The sequence below is a fragment of the Bufo gargarizans genome, chromosome 10 (genome assembly GCF_014858855.1).
Source record: "Bufo gargarizans isolate SCDJY-AF-19 chromosome 10, ASM1485885v1, whole genome shotgun sequence".
NCBI lineage: Eukaryota > Metazoa > Chordata > Amphibia > Anura > Bufonidae > Bufo > Bufo gargarizans.
In genome coordinates, this window is record NC_058089.1 from 110,537,787 (window position 1) to 110,563,113 (window position 25,327).

The window sequence follows — 25,327 nt, forward strand, 5'->3', positions numbered from 1 at the left end:
ATGGCTGGAATCTGATTGGTTTCTGCCTCTTGCCTGGAGGTGACCCTTGGTATAGTGCAGATGAAATGCACATGGAGGTAGGAGTGTTCATGTAGAAAAGCACGATAAATCACGTACAGCAGATTTCTACCAGGAAATTCATCCGAATATATAAATTGCTTTAGAAGAGAGAGAAACATCTTATGGCACCGAGGAAACGAAACAGGATAAAAGACATTTGAAACTGCTTCCATGTAATGGAACTGAGGAGGCAGAAGTCGGTCATCATGTCACACTCGGGACCTGGCACCTGAGGGGGCCCCTGTAAGAAGACACGAAGGTCAGAAATGGCGGCGGGGACCAGCAACCTCCTAAACTACAACTCCCAGAATGCTCTATTCACTTTTATGGGAATTGTTAGAACAGCTGAGCATGTTTGCATGCTGGGAGTTGTAGTTTCACCACAGGTGGAGCGCCGAAGGTTGCTGATCCCTGTAGTGGAGAATTTGCTTTAGGCCTCTCCTCTGCACATCTCAGTGACCACGGCTGTATCGTTATATGTTGCATCACTTCACATAGGCTGCCTTATGGACAAGGCACATCCATAGGGCTCTGCATGCCTTACACGTTTACATTAATGTACTTCAAGGGCAGGTCCAGCCTCCCAGACCATTTACATTCTTGCGTCTAAAATGAATGAAGCCACGCTGCAAGTAGCCTGGATGTGAAATCTCCTTCCATTCTATATGTTCGGTGCAGATCTATAGGTATCTATGGTTACAGACTACAAAAAGAACCCTGTAGTCTGATCGTCCACCAGACTCCCTTATTTTGCCTCTTAATTCTTGCTAACCCATTGCTGTAAGAGCATGCTGAGAGTTGTAGTTTCTCAAAAACTAAAGAACCGTATATTGAAGACTGCTGCATAAGGGTTTCTTAAAAATTCAAAAATTTTGCACAAGCATAGATAGTCTGTAAAACACTGGTCTATCCTCAAACCCTAAGTGTATAGAAAAGAGAAGGTTCAAGTTAAAATGATTTGGATTTTTCACCGTGCTAGATCATCTCGTTGTGCAGTATTACGCTGTGGAGTGTACAATTGGGCAGCATGTGCCAGCTTAGGCTACTTTCACACTAGCGGCACGGACCTCCGGCAGGCTGTTCCGTCGGGTGAACAGCCTGTCGGATCCGTCCTGCCGCTAGTGACCGTGTGCCTCCGGACTGCTGCTCCGTCCCCATTGACTAAAACGGGGGCGGAGTTCCGGCAAGAGGCTGCCGGAATAAAACTACGACATGTCCGACATTTATTACGGCAGCCTCTCGCCGGAACTCTGCCCCCGCCCCTATTATAGTCAATGGAGACGGAGCGGCAGTCCGGGGCACACGGTCACTAGCAGCAGGACGGATCCGACAGGCTGTTCACCTGACGGAACAGCCTGCCGGAGGTCCGTGCCGCTAGTGTGAAAGTAGCCTTAGAAGGGGTGTCTTGACATGGCAACCCCTATCCACCTGCCCTGTTGTGTATGACATGATCTGCCATGCAGTGTAATACTACTTTTGCCCAGTGGGGGATACGTGGCGTCATCCCCTGGTGATCGCTGGGGGCTTTCAAATGACAGAGCGGCAGCAATCCGCTGACCACCATGTTGATCTCCTTTTAATGTGGAGGAGTCTGGTTGAGGCTAGCCCCTTCATTTATACTTAGTATTGTTCCAACAGCGCTGTCCTTACAGTTCATTGCAGGAATACAGCATTTCATAGAGCGCCAAGGCAAAGCGGTAATAATGCAGTAAGTGTCAGGGGAGCGCTGCTCTGGTCCTTGATTCGCAAAGGAAGATCCGTGTTTTTCTGAAAGGCTGGAGAATAAAGCACATCTTGCAGCCCGTCAGTGCGGCCAGACACATTTCCAAGGTTTTGACTCTGGAGGAGTCAGGCACTTCCCGAGCTTCTCACATCCAGGAGGTGACCAGTTCTGCCAAACATCAAGAAGTAGGAGACAAAAATAAAATAATCAACATTTCATATATTGAGTCAAATTAAAGTCCAGAAGTAGGTTCTGCAAATACCCAACTCCGTCCATTGTGTAGCGGATGAAGCTGCAACTACAGCGCTGCTCCTTCATGTTATTGAGCGCCGTACTGCAGAAACCAGCTCTGTCCACTACACAAAGGACGAGGGTAGATAGCTCCAGCGCTGGGGCTACTCCGGAACAGTGTTGGATCCAATATGGATGGCCTATTGTGAGAATAAGCCATCAATATAAAAGTAGACTCCTTTAAAAGGAGTCTGTCAGCAGTTTTGAACACTCAAAAAACTGCAGACAGCACTATATAGGTGACGGGAAGAACAGTACGGACATACCTACCGTGAAGGTTGCATGACAGGACATTAACTCTTCCGGCGCTGTGACCACGAGTACCCAGGAGGTGGTCCTTTAATGTTCAGCGCTCTGGACTTTCTGCACTGGATCCTCCCAGACCCTCTGCTCTGGCAGCCTACTGATTGGACTCCAGAGCCGAGGAGCTACTCAACATGGAGAACCCATGGCACTGAACGTGTGGATCATCTCCTGGGCACTTGCAGCCATAGCACCGGGGGAAGAAAATATTGATATCTATCATGCAACCTACATGACCATTTATCCAGGTAGGTCTGCATCGCTACCTGTAGTGCTGTCAGCAGTTTTGAGTGCTAAAGACTGTTACACTCCTTTTAAGGGGCATCTGTCAGCAGATTTGTACCTATGATACTGGCTGACCTCCTACATGTGTTGGTCCCATGTTCCTATGTGCCCACATTGCTGAGAAAAGTGATGTTTTAATATATGCAAATGAGCCTCTAGGAGCAACGGGGGCGTTGTCATTACACCTAGAGGCTCTGCTCTCTCTGCAACTGCCACACCCTCTGCACTTTGACGGAGCCAGGCAGTGTAAACATGATCACACCTGGCCCCTGATTTCTCCTAAAGTCTTGCGCTGTGCCGTGCGCTTCAGAATCTGGTGCAGGCGCAGTACAGGAAAGAGGCTCATCGTCAGTCCTCTTCTGTACTGCGAGACTCTTTCCTGTACTCCTACTGAGAACACATCTTGTTTCAGATGAGCAGGCGTATGTATGAGGGCACTGGGCCGACAGCTGTCTTGTATGTATGTCTAGCCTTTGGGTAACTGACCGCGATGTGGACTACATGCGGTTTTTCCACAAAGACTTTTACTCTGAAAAGCCGCAGTGTCATATAGCACCAGCAAATAGAATGAGATTTGAAAAATCTCATGTACACTTTGCTTTTTTTCTTCCTTCCGGAAACTGACCTGCCCTGCAAATTTTTAAATCTGCAGCATGTCAACTGTTGTGTGACTTCAATAGGGTTAACAAACAGAAAATCTGCACAAAAAACACGTAAAAATGCACCAAAACCGTAATATATAGTGCAGATTTCTAGCAAAATTTCTGCACACAGATCTGTACCACGTGCAGGATCTCAAAACAGAAAGGCCTCATGCACACGGCCGTTGTTTTGGTCTGCATCCGAGCAGCATTTTTGGCGGCTCGGATGCGGACCCATTCACTTCAATGGGGCCGCAAAAGATGTGGACAGCACTCCGTGTGCTGTCCGCATCCGTTGCTCCGTTACGTGGTCCCGCAAAAAATATATAACCTGTCCTATTCTTGTCCGCGCTTTGCGGACAAGAAAACGCAGTTATATTAAAGGCTGTCAGTGCCGTTCCGCAAATTGCGGAACGCGCACGGGCGCCATCCGTGATTTGCGGACCGCAAAACACACCACGGTCGTGTGCATGAGGCCAAAATAATTTGTTGTTTTTTTGTACAGATTTGTGTCCGTTTCTGCACCAGATGTTACTTGCAGTTTTTGTTGTGGATTTGAAAAGGGGTGAAATCCACACTAAATAAATGAAAAAAAAATAAAAATCTCACAAACAATTGACATGATGCATAATTCTAAATCCGCACGGCAGGTCAATTTACACACGGAAGAAAGAAGCAGAGTGAACATGAGACTTGCCTCCTGCCATACACTTTGCTGGTACTGCATTACGCTGCGGTTATTCTGCACTTAAATCCGCTTGGAAGAAGCAGACGTAATCTACCTCGTGTGCAGGCGAGCAGTAAAAGTCTACAAAATACACTAGGTATAGACTACAGCTTGATGTGTACGATAATTCGGCCACTAGAGGGCGCTTACAGCTCATATATTTAGCAAAATTCTAGAATACAGAATTGGGGATTTGTGAGTTCTGAAAACATACATCCCAAAATGTAGTATATGGCAGCAATTCAGACACCTTCAATATCTTATACAAACTCACCATAATAGCCAAGTCGCACACATTGAGCTGAGGCTCCCCAGGAATCATGGAGTCCTTGTGCTGGCGGACCACAGGGGTAATTCCTAACATCGCCGTCTGGTACTCTGCACTTGAGGTCCTGTAAGATAAAGCACAGGGAGTAATGGAGGCGCCTGTCTAGGGATAGACAAAAGGTCTGTGCCCCCCTTCCCCCCTCCTGAATACATACTGTTCTGTATACTGGTCCCAGTGGTGCTGTTGTGCTATCTGGAGCAGGTGAATATACGGGATTAACCCCTTGGCTGCCTTAGAGCTTTCACCATCTCCTGGGGAGTCCCCGGGGACCCGAGCACAGGTGTGCCGTGCACTTGCTTCATTTACTATAATTGACCCTTCAGCTATGTGCTAGGCTTATGGAGAGGGGAGCAGCTGCGCTGCAAGACACCAGGGTCATATTCCTGGTCTAGAGAAGATCGACATAACCCTGTGCGAGGCATGGTATGCAAAGATCTCAGCCCCCCATCTGCCTCACCTGCTCAATGTGTGCATGAAGCGCCTGGCATAACTCTACCAACCATCTCTATCTTTAACCGGCGGGCACAGACGACCAGAGGTCACGGCTCCATCTGTGTCACTGCCACTTTTAGTCAGCTCAAGCCTTACCGCGGTCAGTGTTGGATCCTGCAGTAAACTGCATTCTTAAAGTGAACGGCCGCTTGAATGTATAAGGAATGGCATCTGCAGTAATTCCCTAATATATACTGTATGTCGTACACGCTATAACTACACTAGGCGCCATTCACAGCGTTTTGTGCAGGCAGAATTTGTTGCGGATTCTGCACCAAAAAGTGGCCGTGTGGAGTCCGGCTTCCCATTGTTTTCTATAGAAGGCCACGCCCGCATTTATACGTCTGCAGTATATTGCTGCGACCACACCAAGAAAGGGTATATCCCTTCTTAGTGCAGCCTCCCATTGAAAACAATCTGGAATTCATGCCAACTTCTGCTAGCGCAAAATGCAAAGTGAACGGTTCCCTTTTTGTGTATGGAAAAGCCGCACCAAAACCACCCAAAAAAGTGCTCATAAATCCACACTATTTATCGTGGGTTTGGTGCGTCTTTTGTGTGGTTTTAAGGCTAGGTCTACACAACGACATTTGTCGCGAGACAAGTTTTATAATGGCAGTCTATGGTGTCGCACTGCAACATGCTGCGACTGCGACGCAACAGTCACAGAAAATCCATACGAGATGGATTTTTCTGCGACTGTTGCGTCGCAGTCGCAGCATGTTGCAGTGCGACACCATAGACTGCCATTATAAAAATTGTTGCGCGACATTGGTGCAACAAAATGTTGCACTACAAATGTTGCAGTGTAGGTGTGCACCGTCGCGCGACAAATGTCATCGCGTAGACCTAGCCTTATGCAGATTTTCATGTGGTTTCATGCTATTTATGTTAACAACCCCATTGAAGTCTAATAAAAAACAAAAAAGGGGGTCATTTATCCTGCTCGCCTGATTTTTAGATTGAGATTAGATCGGCGCATAGTATTTAGAAGGAGTCGCGCAGCAGGTCATGAATTAGGTGCGGCGTCTTAGTGTTCATCAGGGCGCAGGTGGATGGTGTTCAATTACACTACACGTTGGTCAGCTCATGAATTAGGCGCAAAATTGCAGCCAAAAAGTCGCATATAAGACATAAAAAGTGGTAGCCATATAGATATGTTTATGTTTGTGAAAAGCGGATGCAACTATTTTAATAAAATTTTTGCAGGGCACCACTAAAGACTGCCCAAAAAAGTAAGCCTGGAGTGGAATGTTTTTGTGCCTAATTCATGTGTAACAAAGGCACGCCTACATAAATAGGCCAAAAAAATGCACAAAAAAACATCACCAGAATTAGACTAAAACTGAAACTTGAAAGGTCTCCAAAACAGGCGCACTTTCATTAGTAAGTGCATCTAAAACAATGAAACAGTCTAAAATAGGAAATATTAGACTAAAACAGGCGCAAAACACTATAATAAATGACCCCAAAGTGTACATGAGATTAGACAAATCTCATTCATTCATTTTGCTGCATTTTTTCAGCATGAAAATAAATCTGCATCGTGTGTGGTTGCCCTTATGGTTTCTGTAACCCCCTCAACTGAAGGGTAGATTGGCTGCACCAATGTCTGCAACCCCCCCCCCCCCCCCCCGCACTCTGAATGGGGCCTGCAGAAATACATGCACATGCTGCAGAAAATAAAAATGCATTCAGATGAATGGAACTGATATTCAGTCACAGAAATTTCTACAACAAAATCTGCTGCGTGTGAACATTCCCCAAGTCTTCCTGTGAGATATCGGAAGCTAGGACATGATTAAGTTTACCTTATGGGGTACTTTTCTCCAGGGTCTCTTCCTAAGTGGAACAAGAGAGGCTTGACATACCCCACTTGGTCATGTGTCGTCACACCAGTAATATTCTGTCCCGGACAGAAATTAATACCCTGTAACAAGAATCATACTGGGTTGGAATGATGCTGGGAATACAGGGAGGACTGATCAATTAACATTACATACAGATATTAAAACATTTCTATGAGATAATAAGTGGCGCTGTCAGTGCGTGCGAGGAGGGAGGGGGGGGGCATTTACGTATTGCTATATGACCTGCCTCCATGGACTTCTCTATGGACCTAGTCATATAAGGCCTGGGTCAATGTCATATAAGACCCAGTCATATAAGGAGCGGACTGGTCACTGGCTCTAACGCTGGGTTCAGACCTGAGCGTTCGGGATGTCGCGCTCTGTATGCGCGATTGTACCGGCGTTTGCAATCACGCATACAGAGACAAGCAAACGCCCATTGTCGCGCGTTCCCAGAAGTCTATGTACGGGAACGCGCGACAAGACGCCCCAAAGAAGCTCATGTACTTCTTGGGGCGTCGGGCGTTTTACAGCGCGATCGTACGCGCTGTAAAACGCTCAGGTGAGAACCATTCCCATAGGGAATCATTGGTTCTTGCCTGTTGAGCGTTTTACAGCGCGTAGGAACGCGCTGTAAAACGCTCAGGTCTGAACCCAGCCTAAATCCGCCACCAGGTCTGCCCTGTATTATCAGAACATAGGACATGACTACTTACCTGGGACAGTTCCTCCCATGAGTTACTCCAGGTCCAGTAATGAGCCTTGTATGGCCCCATCCGGACGGCCATGAGCTCATTGCCTCGATAATAGAATATTGGCCTGAGAGAGACAGCATAAGATATGGTTAGAAATGGCAGAGGAATAGACGCTTGGTTCTGGCGGTATTGTAATTGCTGAAATTCCTCATGGAAATACTGTATATCAAGACATTGATAAACTGCGTTACACAATCTGAGAGCGACGAGACCACACGGTGCAGCGGCTGAGATATGGTGCAGCTTGGATTATGCTGCCAGGTTTGCAATCTATTCCTACATTTCCAGGAAGAAAAACCGAAACAATGCTCCATAAGGAAATCAAGTATATGTAAAGTTGACAGGTCCCTTTCAAAGGGTTGTCTCATCAAACAAGCCCTTTCAGAATGTGTTCCCCCCCCAGGGCGATCAGATGATCCCCCTGGGTCCCACTCCTGGTAACCCTGGCAAATAATCGATATTGTTTGGCTGACACTGACTAGGCATTTATCTTAAAGGGCACCTGTCAGTAAATTTGTACCTATGACACTGGCTGACCTGAGCTGAAGGCATATGTGTTGGTCCTGTGTTCCTATGTGCCCACATTGCTGAGAAAAATGTTTTAATATATGCAATAGAGCCTCTAGGAGCAACGGGGGCGTTGTCATTACACCTAGAGGCTCTGCTCTCTCTGCAACTGCTGCGCCCTCTGTATTTTGATTGACAGGACCGGGTATGATGATGTTTTTACTGCCCGGTCCTGTCAAACAAAGTGCAGAAGGCGCAGCAGTTGCAGAGAGAGCAGAGCCTCTAGGTGTAATGACAACGCCCCCGTTGCTCCTAGAAGCTCATTTGCATATAATAAAACATCATGTTTCTCAGCAATGCGAACACATATGAACATGGGACATATGGACAGGGGTTGTCTTCATGACACAACTCCTTTAAGGACAGACAATCCTACCACCATTAAATCCTCTACATCCAAAACCAATCTATTCAACCAAATGCCCCCATTGCCAAAAATGTCCCCGGTACTTATTATCCAGCACACAGAAAAATTGCATCAGTTCCCGGCAGCAGCCAATCAGATCGCTGCTTTTATTTTCCGGCTTGATTTGGTCCGATTGGCCACCAGGTCACTGCTTGCTTTGCACTAGTAGTAACGCACGAACAGCGTGCCATCTTTACCTCTCAATTTCTTTGCCTGACAGAATGACAGGCGACAGATCGATGCCGTCTATTTGTCTGTCCACAGGAGGGTCCAGTCCTGCCAGGGCCAGGCTGGTTGTGAACAGATCCATGATGCTGGCCAGCTGGAAGCTCACCTTGGAGAAATAAAGACGATCACAGTTATGGAAAATAATAATAAAAACAACAAATATGATATGAAATCAGACTGGAGCAAGGCAAGGGCACAACGCTGGTCTGAACTATGCCCACCCGTGGAAGCCAAGGGGCGCAAGAACTAAGTAATGGACCAGCAAATCAATAAAAACAAAATAATCTGGAATCACGGATTACAGGATTTTTTTGAATTTTTTTAAGATGACATGTCCTGCATATGAGGATATCCGGAATCAATGAAAAAATAAAAACTAGCAGATTTCCAGCCGTTACTAATGCAGGAAAGAATGAGTGACCTCAGCCGGTCACTGACTGTTATCAGCAAGTCACAGACATGGAGTCACTTTCCTTCTGCATTTTACTTCCTTTACGTTAAAGGTGCAGAAACGTTCTTTTCAACACCTCTCTGCCACCAAATCTGCTTAAATGGACGCCGTCATCAGAAAGGGAGATATTTTTATACTCAATGGGGGTCAGTTACAAAGACTGACTTTTTACGCCGGTCTTTGTTTCCCCCTTGCGCCGGTGGAGAAAGCGCCTAATATATGACAAGCCTTGTCATAAACTAGGTGCACCTCTGGCCAAAGGCGGTCTGGCCAGAGACCCTACAGGGAAATGGGCCGACATCCAGGGATCTGCCCAAGACTTCATGCCGGCCGATCTGATGCTCTCAGTATTAATTAATGCTAGAAACATCAGGTACTTATGCACCTGGCTGCCGGCCATAGGTCCCCTCCTGAATTCAACCATATCGCCGTCCTCAGGACAGTGGAATATTGCAGCTGAGGCAGCAGTATTTTGTGCTGCACTGTGGTATCTCGTTCTGTTGGGGTGGTATTTTGTGCTGCACTAAGCTATTGTTGGCCATGCCTACTTCTTTTGCCCCACCTACAACATAGGGCCACTGTATATATAGATTTTTATTTTTTTCAGGGCCACTTTAAGTTCCTCATCCGCCATTGCCTCTGGCAGTCTGTGCACCTGGAGTCCTCTTTTACGCCAGTTTCTAGGTGTAAAGAGCGTAAATATGTCGGGGCCAAAGTCCTGGCCCCAGCCACACCTCTGTCACTCCCATGTGGCGAGAATGACACAAAGACACCCCTGTGACAAAATATTGATGCACAGGCATTCAAAGAAGGGTCTGGCGACTATTTTTGTGCCAAAAGCTGGCGTAAAAATAATAATAGAAAACATTATAATTTTTTTATTTAGGATTTTTGCCAGGTTTTCTTTTTCACTCACCCTCCTTCGCACAACTTACCTGACCAGCAGCCAAGTGCCCCGGCCACCAAGCAATGCCGGGTACCCTCATGCCGCCCTCGAATGTTGTCTGCTTCCCACAAAGGAAAGGCGAGTTACTGCCGCCTAGAACATAATAGAGGAATGTAGATTAAAGATGTAACGATCCCTCCGACAAAATCTGCAGTCTGTTACCTTGGTTTGGAGCAGAGATGAGCGCAGCGCCATTATCAGACGTGAAGAATACGAAAGTGTCATTCGCGATCCCCATGTTCTTTAAAAGCTCTAAGATCTTCCCTATGCTGAAGTCAATTTCACGAACGGCATCTCCATAGCTTGGGAAAATAAAGTTATGCATGTGTATCAGCTATGAGGTTCTGTATACTATGGCTTCTGCCACTATGGAAGATCTAGTGGTTTCTTTTGAAGATAAAGTAAATCCTTTTTTATCGGTGTCCCTTTAAAGAGGAGCTCTCACCTCACTACTTGCATTCCCCATGTAATAACAATTCTGGAGCATCTATTCTTATAACTCAATGTTGTGTCATTCCTCTATTATTCCTTTTAGAACTTTATGAGCGAATTGCTCACAGTCTGCAATAAAGGTCCATGTGGGTGGTTGGGGGGTCCCTGCACAATCTGACACTATCCAATCAGTGCTGCCAGTGTCAGATTGTACAGGAACACACTCTTAACTGGTAACACCCAGCTGGACCTTCATTGAAAACTGCTAGTAATTAATTCATACCTTCTAGCAGGAATAATAAAGGAATGGCACAACATAGAGTCATAAGAATAGATGCTCCAGAATTGTAATTACATGGGAAATGCAAGTAGGTACTAAAACACACATGTCAGGAGAGGCGATAGCTTCTCTTTAATATTGTATCGGACTAGGGCTCCAGGGGGTGACAAACAGGGTCAACAGCTTACAGTCCGCGGCGACTTGTTCCAAGGAAGGGACCGGAGGCATAGACGGGAGCGTGAGTGGCATCAATGGCCCAGTACATAAAGAATGGTTGCTTGGAAATCCCGTACTTGCTGATAAAGCTCAAGGCTTCCTGATGAGAGGATAAAAGTATACGGTAAGTAAATCAGGAGGAAAGAAAATAAATTGTACAAAAAGCCTACAACGGAGGTGGTTTGGCCTACCAGCCTAACGGGAATTTTCCCAGTATCCCGGTAGGCCAGTCCAGCCCTGGTGGTTTGAAGGAAGGTTGGTGTTCTGGGGCTTGAACCTACAACCTCCCCTATGTGTTCTCTGCGTCTTGACCGCACCTATGTGCCCATCCTCTGCCATTCCTGTAGATAACTGATCTATAGCTGGCGTGCCCCAATCCTTCTTGCAAACTGCGCTGCTGAAAGGGTCATCAGTGAGAGTATGGGACACATATAATGCAGGTTTTCCGCCACGGAAATGTTGGCAGAAAATCTGAAGCGTTTACAGTAGCAGCAAAGTGGATGAGATTTTATATAATCCGATTCACATGCTGCAGAAAAAAAATGAATGGAAGTTGAACTGCAGGGTGGACTTTAAAGCCGTAGCGTGGCAATTTATGCTGCAGGTTTCACTGTGGCTTCCACCCTTTATAATGCAAACATTTAAATCTGCAACAAGATTTTTCTATAAAAATTGCGGAACGGATGCGGACCCATTCATACGGTCGTCTGAATGAGTCCTTAGTCATATACCAATTGGCATAAATCAAGATACATGTACCGAGCCAGTTAGCCGTGCCCCATCTCTGCCGTCTACAAGCCCCCTGTAGCATAGAAATGCAATCTGCAATAAAATTTTGCAAAATCGGTGGATTTGCGACTTTTTAACACCAGGGAGGGAATGATAAGTTCCCCCCTATGTTCTTTTATTAGCAAGCACCTTAGAGTAGTACCTGTAAGTATAGCTGAGTTAAGTTCGACTCCCCCGTCTTCTGATTGATATGTATGTCTTCATAGTATCTGGCAGGACAAGGAAGCAATAGCAATGAGTATGGTCAAAAATACAAAAAAAAAAAAATTATTACAACTAGTTGTGCATCTGCCAACAGGTCGGGCGCTCTTTGTATCCACTCTCTACTATGGTTGGGGTCACCTCTTTTAACTCTACGGGCAGATACACAGCAAAATTGTAGGTGGAAGATCCTCAGCATTAACAGCACAAGCAAAGTGGATGAGATTTTATAAAATTTCATCCAAAAAATCTCTTTAGAAAACTGACCTAGTGCAACGTGTCAATTTAGGTTGCACCCTAACGCAAGGATGGCCAACCTGAGGCTCGCCAGCTGTTGAAAAACTATGACTCCCAGCATGCCCACACTGCCTAGCTATCAGCCTACAGCAAGGCATGGTGGGAGTTGTAGTTTTACAACAGCTGGAGAGCCGCAGGTTGGCCATCCCTGAAGCATAGGGTGAAATTTGCAGAAAATCCATGGCAAGCTCCCGGGATGTGCCCTTATAGTGTGCTTGTAGATACATTACCTTCCAATCATCTCCCAGTCCTTGTACACCGGTATATTTGGCCGTTCTAAGTTATTATAAGGTCCAAAATGACAGTTTGGAGAACCGAACCATTCATCAAAACCATGGCTCAGCGGGTGATATTTTCCTCTGTGCCCCAAATGCCTGCACGTTTAGAGGTCAAGGTTAGAAAAGGAACAGAAGAAATGCTCTCTTAAAGGGTTTGTCTCTCACTTCAGCAAATGGCACTTATCATGTAGAGGAAGTTAATACAAGGCACTTACTAATGTATTGTGATTGTCCATATTGCCTCCCTTGCTGGCTTGATTCGTTTTTCCATCACATTATACACTGTTGTATCCAGGGGTTACGACCACTGCTGCAGCGCAAATACAAGGGCTAGGACCGGGATGGGATCTGCTGCCTATGTGAGCTCCCACGGCCTATGTGTGCCTATGTGAGCTCCCACGGTCCCGGCCACCAGAGAAGCCAGTACTTTTTCCTATAGCGTGCAAACACGACCACCGCTGCTGGACTGCGGGGTGGTCGTAACCTCTGGAAACAGGCAGTGTCTAATGTGATGGAAAAATGAATCCAGGAAGCAATATGGATAGTCACAATACATTAGTAAGTGCCTCTTATTAACTTTGTCTACAAGATAAATGCCATGTGCTGAAGCAAGACAACCCCTTTAAAGAAATATAAAGCTCTGGGAGGTTACATTTAGAAGTGAGGATGTTTTACTGTATAAAGCATTTTGAGTCCAATATTACAATACATTATTATTAACATTTGATGGGTTTGTCCGTGTTACACAACTCCGCGCCAACTTCTCTGCTATGGCATATCGAAGTGACCGTTTCATCGGGACACTTTATTATCCAGACCTGAAAGCCACATCAAGTGCACCTCTTGTCTACAGGATCAAGGGAATTCAATTACAGGGATATTCCTATCTTATAAAGTGGAATATTTAAGTGGAATAACCTCTGGGACCCCGACCAGGAGCACTCATTTAGCACTGTGTCCCCTTCTACGTTTTCCACTGGCTGCGCAGCGAACAGAAGCGCAGCGCCATGACCCCAGGTCCATTCATTCTCAGGATCTATGATGGTGACCCCATGATCATATGATGGGACCCCAAGTGATGGCCTATCCTGTGCCCCATGTCAGACCTACCGGAATCTTACCATTTGCCGACAATTTTATTGATGTATCCAGCCTTCTTCAGCAGCTCTGGTAGCAGCACTTCAGAATCGGGAATCCCACCCAGTATCTCCTGTGGGGTGTAAGCTGTGAACGGGTGGACGTTAATTAGCATTCACAAACTTCCACCTATCCTCAGGAAACTTCCAAATTTCATAAGTCATCAATATATAAATCCTGGATAACCCCTTTAAAGGGCATCTGTCAGCAGTTTTGTACCTGTGACACTGGCTGACCGGTTACATGTGCGCTTGGCAGCTGAAGGCATCTGTGTTGGTCCCATGTTCATATGTGCCCGCATTGCTGAGAAAAATTATGTTTTAATGTATGCAAATGAGCCTCTAGGAGCAACGTGGGCGTTACCATTACACCTAGAGGCTCTGCTCTCTCTGCAACTGCCGCGCCCTCTGCACTTTGATTGACAGGGCCAGGGGTTATCACGTTTACACTGCCTGGCCCTGTCAAAGTGCAGAGGGTACGACAGTTGCAGAGAGAGCAGAGCCTTTAGGTGTAATGACAACTCCCCCGTTGCTCCTAGAGTCTCATTTGCATATATTAAAACCTTATTTTTTTCTCAGCAATGCGGGCACATATGGACATGGGACCAACACAGATGCCTTCAGCTGCCAAGTGCACATGTAACAGGTCAGCCAGTGTCATACGGACAAATGACAGATGCCCTTTAATTTATATATATCATATATATACATACACTACACACACACACACACACTAGACATAAAAAAGTAGGCTACATAAAGCAATTACAGTTGTCCTTACCATTCCTGGCGTGGTCATTTGTAGTATAAAAACCGTTCCGTATCGGGAGACGTCCAGTAAGTAAAGATGCTCTGGCTACATTATACAAGGGAAATAATAGTATTGTGAATGAGAAAGCGCCACGCACAGGCCCCACAGACATAGGACAGGTGGATATGGAGTTCATAGAAATATCCATAGAAATAAATGATCCAACCTCGGAGAACACATAAGTTGACGGCTGAATGATCGGTCAGCAACAGCTATCCCTTGTGACCTCCCCATAGACATGCATGCTCGGCCAACAGGAGAGGGGTTAAATGGGTACTCCAATCTGGGACATTTATGGCTTATCCCTAGGAGATGCCATAAACGTCAGATAGGTGCGGTTCTCACCTCTGAGACCTGCTTCTATCTCCAGAATAGGAACCATAACTGAAGGGAGAACAAGCCACGCACCCATCTGACATTTACGGCACGTCCTAGTGATAACCCATATATGTCCCGTATGGGAATATCCCACATGGGCCAATGATCGGAGCATTTATCATCCACAAGCATTCCTACTGTAGAAACACTTGTTAATAATTGCCTCCAGCATGTGGCGGAAAAATCCACCAGAGAATACACAGGTGCGGGTTTCTACAACGCTGCCGATTTTGGGGCAGATTTTTATTCACAGATTCGGATGCAGATTTTGTTGTGAGATTGGATGAGGATTTCTGGGCAGATTCCATCTCCTATTGAAATCAATGGAGAAAAAGAAAAAAGCCGCAACGCGTCATTATTTAGGATGCGGAATGGTATTGCGCAGCGGAACACAGCGCAGGGATTGACACCTTTCATCCACATATGATAACATGGGGGAAGTCTTTATGTGGTGGATTTCGTGGCAGATCCTGAGCCGCTGCCAGACACTGAGGCCTCTTTCACATTTTCGCATTTCATGTGCACAGCACACGTACCCATTGATTTTAATGTGTTTGTTCACACAACAGTGGTTTTCCAGTGACTGTGAGTCTGTGGAAAAAAAACTAATCTGAGAGACATGCACTACTTTGATCCATGATGCGGACCAAACACACCCACTGAAGTCTACGGGGCTGTGAAAAATCACTGACATAACACGTATGGCATCCTCCGTGTTTGGTCTGCTTTTCATGGACCATTAGTAGGAGATGTTCTGGAAATTAATTTTCAGCTGAGCAGTGTCTGTGGAATATGGAAAACACACAGAGGTCCAGAAATCTTCATGGATAAAACACTGACGGATTTTTCCATGGACGTTAAACGAACACGGAAATGTGAACGAGGCCTAACATGCGTTCACAAACATCAACATCACAATTATATTTAGCGTGGGCAGTATCTGATGCACATATCGTACAATCCCCATCTCCTACCAAAGGTCTGTGAAATCCACGGACCAAACATGACTTGCATCCATGTCGTGTCTGATTTTCACGGACCCATAGATTATAATGTGCGCGAGGGATCCAAGGTCAAGGACAAAATAGGGCGTGCTTCCGGGGTGTCGAAAACTTAGATCAGGGATGCCCAACCTGCAGGCCCTCCAGCTGTTGCAAAACTACAAACTCCCAGCATTCCATGATAGCTGACGGCTGTCCAGGCATGATGGAAGTTGTAGTTTTGCGACAGCTGGAGGGCCGCAGGTTGGGCATCCCTGCCTTATATCTACAAGGAGTACCATGGCTGCCTGGTTCTAGGATTGCTTTGAAGTGGTATACGCGTGTGCATACAGAGATTGACTAGATCACGAGGGACTAGTGTTTTCAAGTTTGGCGTACAAGGTTCAGGTTATCTAAGAATTCCACGGAATCCATAACGGAATTCTTAGATAATCCGAACCTTGTACGCCTTATAAAAGCCACGGAACGTGTGCGAAAATCACTTCCTTCCGCTCTCCCAGCCAGTACCGTGGGAGAAGATTGTAATGTTTCTGACACTAAATACACGGTTCACATGATATGTACTCGCGTGCATCATCTCTTACGATAGTTCATACACTTACATGGGGAGCACAGAGGATTGGCAGTGTAGAAATCCGGGAAAAGGATGCCCTCTGACGCCATCCGATCCAGATTAGGGGTTTCTTTGGAGGGTTCTCCGAACACACCGAGATCTCCCCATCCCATCTGCAGGGAACAGAAAAGAAATGTCGAGTTTCAGCAAATGATGATTTATGTATTAATTATAGATAATTCAATGGCTCCAATCGTGGGTTCTTCCTTAAACTATGTAGTTTTGCCTTGTACCCATCGGGAAACTCATGCTGCTAATGCTGTGTGAACTGGGCTAATAATGCGTAAAGTAGTGCGAGTGGCGTCCGAAGCAGAAAATTTGACGACTTCTTCTGCCCACAAAGCAAAAACCTCAACTTTTTGCATGCACAAATGATTGTAATGTGCAGAAAGCCTGCCCCCAGCCCCCCTGTCCTCTCACATCGTCCATCAGCAGCAGGATAATGTTGGGTCGAGTCCCATTAGTTGCCAGGACCGGTCTGAAAAGACATAGAACGACCAGATAGAATACAGGAAACATGACTGCCCGTGGGAAGCCAGGGAGTGCTGGGGCCTAAGGGGTTAAGGGACATGTGACGAGGTTGGAGTCATGTGACCTGTGACAGGCGTGGGAGGGTAAAGCACAGTGGTTTGCTGCTGCTGGGAGTGGGTTGTCTCCTGTGTGGGTCCATGTGGGTGTTTAACCCCTTAAAGGCCACACAGGCGCTCGCAATCAGCAGCTCATAAATGTGCAGCGTTATGGAAAGAGCGAGTTTGGAAGGGAACAGACCAGAAGACTTCAACTTGCAGCTCCCCAAACGGTGTGAAACGACTCTTCCCAGGGCATGCTGGGAGTTGTAGTTTTTACAGCAGCTGGGGAAAAAAACATAGGGTTAAAGGGGTTGTCCCAGGATTAGAATAATATGACTGCTTTCTTCCAAAAACAGCACCACTCCAGTCCACAGGATGTGTTTGGTATTGCAGCTCATCTCCATTCACTTCAATGGAACAGAGCAATTAGAGAAACGGCCGACGGACACGGGTGATGCAGTGAAAGAATGCAGCCATGTCTGTCTAGTTCAGGACAAGCCCTTTAAGACCTCTGGAATAGATACCCACAGGTTCTCTTATGACTTTGCGAACGTGTCCGAAAGTAGTCAGGCAGGGCTGACACTGATGAAGATTACAGGCAGCTTCTTCTCCTTGTGGAATGGCTGATAAGAGCAAGCAATAGATCAGGTCAGAGCAAACGCAGATGTGAAATGCGTCAGTTTGAAAGCTCTGTTCACACCAGCATCATGGCTTATTAGAATAATGAGCTGTGACCGCCATGCCAGATACTGGTAAATCCTGATATACCCCATTGGGGGATATTTCACACTGGCGTTTTAGCTTTCCGTTTGTGAGAATCCGTTCAGGGCTCTCACAGGCGGTCCAAAACGGATCAGTTTTGCCCTAATTCATTCTGAATGGAAAAGGATCCGCTCAGAATGCATCAGTTTGCCTCCGTTCCGTCTCTATTCTGCTCTGGAAGCGAACACCAAAACGATGCAGCGTTTTGCTGTCCGCTTGACGAAACTGAGCCAAACGGATCCGTCCTGGCACACAATGGAAGTCAATGGGGACGGATCCGTTTTCTCTGACACTATATGGCACAACAGAAAACAGATCCGTCACCCATTGACTTTCAATGGAGTTCATGATGGATCCGTCTTGGCTATGTTACAGATAATACAAACGGATCCGTTCATTGACAGAGCTGTTTTCGTGGTCCACGAATTGCAGATCCGCAGAACACGGGTACCAGCTGTGTGCATTCCGCAATTTGTGGAACAGAACGTCCAGCCCATAATAGAACAGTCATCTCCGTGTCCCTATTACAGACAAGAATAGGACATGTTCTATTTTTTACACGGCTGCGAAACGGACACATGGTGTACAGACCACATCTTTTGTGGCCCCACTCCCAATGCCTCTGTGCGCCTCTCTCCCTGGGGCCTCCCTCCTGCGCTCCAGGTTCGCCCAACTTCTGACCACCACGTCTCTCATGCTGGGTTCCTTGCAAGGTCGATTTAGTTATGGCCAGCTGACCCAGGCTTCTTAAAGGGGCTGTCTCTCACTTCAGCAATTGGCATTTATCATGTAGACGAAGTGAATACCAGGTACTTACTAGTGTATTGTGATTCTCCATTTTGCTGGCTTGATTCATTTTTCCATCACATTATACACGGCTCGTGTCCAGGGGTTATGACCATCCTGCAATCCAGCAGCGGTGGTCGTGCTTGTACACTATAGACTGTGAGAGCGCTCATAGGCGCGCATGTGCAGCAGTTCCTGTCCCGGCCACCTCTTATCTGTGCTGCAGCGGTTGCCATGAGCCCTGGAAACGAGCAGTGTCTAATGTGATGGAAAAAATGAATCAAGCCAAGGAGGCGTTGCTGAAGTGAGACAGCCCCTTTAAGAAGCCTGGGTCAGCTGGCCATAACTATATGGACCTTGCAAGGAACCCAGCATGAGAGACCCAGTGGTGAGGAGGTGACGACCTGGTGTCATCAGGCGGGAGTGCAGGAAGGACGCCTGAACTGCACAGACCCAAGCAGAGGGCTGAAGCATCCCCTACATTAAAAATGCAATTTTTTAAAGCGAGGCAACCCCTTTAAGGGCTGTTCCCCTAGTCTCCTGTGCCTAAGCAATAGGTCCATTTGTTCCTCTGTCTTAGGGCTCGTTCACACGAACGCGTGAAGCCCGTGCCCATGCTGTGGACCGCAAATTGCGGTCCGCAATGCACGGGCACCGTCCGTGGGGCAGCCGCATGGGGATTGTGGACCCATTCACTTGAATGGGTCTGCAATCCCTCCGTACCACAAAAAGATAGAGCATGTACTATCTTTTTGCGGTGCGGAGGCACGGAACGGAACCCCAGGAAGCACTCCGTAGTGTTCCGTTCCGTGTTTCCGTTCTGCATCTCCAGATATGCGGACCCACTGAAGTGAGTGGGTCCGCATCCGTGATTGCGGAATGCACACGGAACGGTGCCCGTGCAAATGCGGTCCGCAATACGGCAACGGGCAGCACACGTTCGTGTGAACGAGCCCTTATTGGAGTGTCCTGCTGTATTGTTTTCCTGACTTCTCATCTGGCTTATCCTTCTGACCTCACTGCCTGTCTTCTTCCCAGTGCGGCCTGACCTCTTCCCTCCTGACTACGACTACAGTCTGCCAATCCCTTTAAGGGCATTTTACATAGTAAAATTTCTAATACATTTTGAAAGAAGGATATCAGGAAATTAAATAATTGGGGTAGCAATTAAAAGCAGAAGACAGCAAACAGATCTTAATATCAAACGCATAAAGTCGTGCCGGACTCGTGTTCCGGACGCACAATATATATAGTGCCCTTTCATAGTCCGGTGACTGTAGAGTAATAGCGCCGGACAGGAAATCGTAGCACTCAGGGTTTTTCTGTCCAGATCTATTTGACATCCAGCGTCGTAAGTGATGTGCCGGATGTATGAGAACAATCCCATATACAACTATGGGATCAGGTTCTGGCTTCAGTTTCTGCTTCTATTCACCCATACACAACCCTGGTGCCCCTCTCAGCCGCTCAGCGCGACAGCCAGGTCAAACATTCGCTGTTAATGGACGCCTCCAGAGAACGCAGATTCCCAATGCAAGATCACAAAGGAAATGATCTGCCTGTCAACAGAACAGAAGGGAATTAGGGAGAAGTGAACACTGCAGGGCGGCAGGACACCATGGCAAAGCTTAAAAGGGTTTTCCCATGACTAATGGAAAAAAAATTAAATCAGACATCGTATAGCACATGACAATCTCTAACAAAGCTAGAACCAGCCATGGATCCAGAGACCTCCACATTCATTGCTCTGCCAGATTTATATCAAGTGGGTGTGTCCCTTCTGCTACAGCTCTCTCCCTTTTACAGCTCAAGGGGTGTGAGCTTTTAAGGGGGCATGTTCTTTCTGTAACTATCATAGCTTCTAACAGGAGATATGGCTGGTGGCAGTTGAAGGTTGGAACTGAGCATGTGCATCCACCTCAGTGAGATGGACAGAGAAAAAAGAAATAGAACAAGCAGCAGGTGGCGCTATACAGATAGATTTCATTGAATAACTCAACGGCCATATTACATTTTTAATTAAATGCAGTTTTAATAGATTTCAGAGCCAGATGCCGGGGTGTAAACTGCTGAATATTTCTTATGAGACGACCCCTTTTAAAGGGCCCCGCTGCTGTGCTTTACACGAGGATTATTCAATAATTAGTTATGGCTGCCTCTCCCATTTGTCAGTATGATGTAAATGCTTCTGAAATAAGACCCTGTTCACATTGGCATCATGGCTTCTACTTATTTTGGCGCCCTGAATGTCAAAGCCGCATCCATTTTCGAAGACAATCCCATTCCAAGCTCATACCCTCTTCCCAGAATTCCAGAGGAGCATGACTAAGGTGCTCTCCATAAGGGGATATAGTACCCCCCCCCCCCCCCAAATCCGAACCCATCCCAGAAATTCTTAAAAAAAAACACTGACTTCTAACAGATCCTGTGTAATATGATGGGATCCGTCAGGTTTTGCGATTTTTAACGACCGACATGAAGCCCATAGCTCCAATGTGAAATGCGTTATGTTTTAGACAAAGTGCGTCTGTGTATGGCTCCACCCTGTATCATAAGCACGCAGTCCGTTATAAGCGGCGACAGATGGATGGATGCTTTGTTTTCCACTACCGCTATACAGTCGAAGGCAAATGACACGCAACCGGACCCGGGGTCCCACAGGTCTCTTCAGCATCAGGAATGTGACCTTGGTGTCTTGATATGCAGCTGCTCCCCACACCGGAAGCTCCAGCCGAGCACCAAAGGGGCAATTATAATAAATGAAGTGAGTGCAGCGCACACCTGTGCTCGGGGCCCCGGGGACAGGACGGGCAGGTTTTGGAAACAGAGGGCGGGGGTGCCATCCGTCAGTATGAGATTTCCACAGCAATCTATGTACCCATAACAGAACCTCCGGCACGTTGCTCTGTTGCCGTCTCCGGCCTCATTAGAAGGTCTCTTGTGACAGTGGAAGGGTTAATCCTGACTTTCACCTGAGCTGCCGTACCGGAGGGACCCGACTGGGTATTGCCAGGCACCATAGAGGTGTCGATTAACCCTCGACAGTCCTGGGGCTTCCTCCAACATCAGGCGATAATTATAGGACTCCACACATTGTACCCTACAGATTTAGGAATGGGGGGGGGGGATAGAACGGGTGCAGTACGATCCTTATGCACCCTTTCATGTGTCCTTGGTTGGGGGGACAGAAGACTATATGAGACCCCTTTAGAAGTCAGTGGGGCTTGTTAGTGGCCAGAAATTAGATTAATTTAGGGTTAGTGAAAATTTCGGCGCGGAATCCGCACAAAATTCCGTGCCCCCTTTTTTTATGCAGTTTTCAGTTTGTTTTTCCATTGAAAACAATGGAGGATGATTCCATACTGGGAAATGACGGTGAAATCTGCGAGAAATCCACAGCGTCTCTGCACTGAAGTCCACAGCAAAATGTACATCATTTGGTACAGATTTGGGCGCTGTGGATATTGACCACGTATACTGTGGATTTTCCGCAGAGGACCCGCTACGTGTGGCTGTAACCTAATTTGGAGACTCCACACATGCACAGCCCCAACGTCACCAGTAACAAAGGGTTGGGCGTCCCAAATTCAGGATCAGGGTGGAAAAAGGGAAAACTATGAAGTGATGCCTTAAAGGTTATGTACACCTTCAGAGGCAATTTGTATATGCCGGCTCCCTCACTGCGCCTGCGCCGAATATGTTGCAGTGAGGAAGTCGGCAGCCGGTGAGTGTCCTCCCCTCACTGCGCCTGCGCCGAATACTGAATGGGACGGTGCAGGCGCGAGATTTCCCCGGCAGACAGGGCCGGCAGGAGGAGACCAACACTGGCCTGGCCCTGTCAATCAAGAGTAGAAGGGAGTGGAAAGAGGTGGACGAACGGCGCCTCTAGGAGCAGGTGCAATGCCCCCCCTCCCCCTGCTCCTAGTGGCTAATTAGCATATAATAAAAGTTATAATTGCACAAAAACGGGAGCACTTCGAAAAAAAAAGAATAGCAGAGTTGAATTCAGGTGACATTTGCACACAGGCTCGGACTGGCCCACAGGGGTACAGGGGAATCACCCGGTGGGCCCCTGAGCAAAGTGGGCCCCTAGTCTCCCACCCCCTGCACAAATGGCATATAACACAGTAGACTTACTGGATTTCATACATATATTCAATGTACAGCACTTCAACCAGCCTATGTTCATATAAAAAACTTGTTAGATTATTTATTATATTTGAATGTATCCGTATGGTGGGCCTCCAAAATAAATTTTACCGGTGGGCCCTAGGTACCCCAGTCCGACACTGTTTGCACATGTATAATGTCAGCCTGTTTAATAGTGAAAAGTGTGGTGACAGAAACCCTTTACGTGAGACAACCGCTTTAATGGGGCCGGGCGGCACCGCCGTAGTCTCTGGCATTGCTGGAATACAACCTGCCGGATATACAAGCACTAGTGTGAAAGTACCCTAAGACCACCGTCCTTCATGTCAGTCTTAGGCCTCATGCACACGACCGCAGTTTTGGCGGCTCGGATGCGGACCCATTCACTTCAATGGAGCCGCAAATGATGCAGTCAGCACTCCGTGGCCCCGCAAAAAAAAATATAACATGTCCAATTCTTGTCCGCGCTTTGCCAACAAGAATAGGCAGTTATATGTAAAGGCTGTCCGTGCCGTTCCGCAAATTGCGCTACGCGCACGGACGCCATCCGTGTTTCGCGGACCGCAAAACACACCGTGGTCGTGTGCATGCGGCCTTAATAAATCAGCCCCACAGACTGAAGTACTAAGCACATTCCATATCTCAGGATGCAGACCCATTACTTTCAATGGGACTGCAAAAGATGCGGACAGCGCACCGTGTTCTGTCCCCATCTGTATGTCCGTTCCGCAAAATGATAGGACACGTCCTAGTCTTGTCTATTTTGCGGACAAGAACAGGACCTTTCTACAGAAGTTCAAAAATAAATGGTGGCATTCACATTGCTGGGATCCGTGTTTTGCAGAGCCGCGATTTGCAGACCGCAAACACTTATGGCGGTGTGCATGAGGCCTTAAGGAGCATCCTCCAGAATTCAGCCTGTGCATTGCCTCCAGTGCTGATCGACTGATATAAACCTGAGCAGGTATGGGTGCAGAGGTAGAGGTGCACAGGTATGGGTGCACAGGTATGGGTGCACAGGTATGGGTGCACAGGTATGGGTGCACAGGTATGGGTGCACAGGTATGGGTGCACAGGTATAGGTGCACAGGTATGGGTGCACAGGTATAGGTGCACAGGTATGGGTGCACAGGTATGGGTGCACAGGTATGGGTGCACAGGTATAGGTGCACAGGTATGGGTGCACAGGTATAGGTGCACAGGTATAGGTGCACAGGTATGGGTGCACAGGTATGGGTGCACAGGTATAGGTGCACAGGTATGGGTGCACAGGTATGGGTGCACAGGTATGGATTGAGCGCACAGATTTTGACTTCGGAGGATCAAGAGGTTGTGATTGCACCCAGGAACCATTGCTTGTGGTGGCCCAAAAGGTTCCTTTACCCCATTGTGAGGAGGCAAATACCACAAATTATGTAAAATACTTTGGGGAGTGCAGAAGTTTTAAGGGGGCATTCACACGATTGTATCCTTTTTACGGTGCGATCCTCAAAACATGCATACCGGCCATGTGTGTTCCGTGTTTTGCGGATCAGCATGTCCAACCCCTTTGTTAGAAATATGGATGGGGAGAGAGAGATGTGCTATCCGCATCTTTTGCAGCCCCATCGAAATGAATGGGTTCGCATCTGATCCGCAAAAAAATGCAGATTGGATGTGGACCAAAATTACGGTCGTATGAATGACCCCTAACTTAAACTTCCGAAAAAACATGCCTGCTGCATAAATTTCCCTGCTGCCATGCGCTGAGCCCTTGGCGTGTATGCGAAGCTGTCGTTCCAGCTCAATCTTATGCAAAACGAAGTATATTCAGCTATGCAGAATGTAAGCATTTCATGAATAAGTAATAACGCTGCTACGGAAAAGACGTTCACCTTTCTACTTGAAGACTCCTTAGAGGGTCTATGCATCATTATCATTCATGGCAGCCGGCCGCCGGGGAGGACCTGTTTGGGAGTGTGCCATCATGTTCCACTATTGCTATGCGTTCCTGTGCAGCGGCTGCAGGCTCCGGCGCTCACCGCTCACTCACTGATAGTCGCCCCCATTCACACCAGCACTCAGCATCCGCAATGTGGCCAATCATCTCTAAAGTGCAGACGTCAGAAGCTCCTGCTCTATTGAGGGGTCTCTGGCATTTATAGGGGGTACTGTCTGTTGGCAGTACTTCTGCAGTGACGGAAACACATGGTGGCTCTGACCTAGAGGAAACAGCAGTTAGCAGCAGCACTGGTTGTGGCAATTCTGGAGGCACTGTGCCTGTCACTGGTTTGACCGCACTAATGCTGTCTAAATTATGGGGTGAATTGTGGCAAGCACCATGGAAGCCCTGGCGGTCTCTTTTGGCTGAACTGTTGCTGTCATTATTATTATTACAGCACCGGCTTCCTCTTGTGGGGGCACTGTTACTGTCATTATGGAGGCACCGGCTTCCTCTTGTGGGGGCACTGTTACTGTCATTATGGAGGCACCGGCTTCCTCTTGTGGGGGCACTGTTACTGTCATTATTACAGAGGCACCGGCTCCTCTTGTGGGGGCACTGTTACTGTCATTATTATGGCGGCACCGGCTTCCTC

At 47.2% G+C, this 25,327-nt stretch overlaps 1 protein-coding gene across 1 annotated transcript; it reads right to left on the reverse strand.

The window, feature by feature from the left end:
- Nucleotides 1-1,411: 1,411 nt before the first annotated feature.
- On the reverse strand, nt 1,412-17,039 carry GALNS (galactosamine (N-acetyl)-6-sulfatase). The gene is made up of 14 exons (XM_044270144.1): nt 16,906-17,039; nt 16,475-16,598; nt 14,464-14,538; nt 13,668-13,770; nt 12,499-12,642; nt 11,913-11,979; nt 10,954-11,081; nt 10,216-10,355; nt 10,043-10,146; nt 8,626-8,762; nt 7,417-7,519; nt 6,662-6,780; nt 4,305-4,422; nt 1,412-1,951 (listed from the first exon to the last, which is right to left on the reverse strand). The coding sequence occupies exons 1-14, from the start codon at nt 17,002-17,004 to the stop codon at nt 1,865-1,867; spliced, it is 1,548 nt and encodes a 515-aa protein (XP_044126079.1). The 5' UTR covers nt 17,005-17,039; the 3' UTR covers nt 1,412-1,864.
- Nucleotides 17,040-25,327: the final 8,288 nt, after the last annotated feature.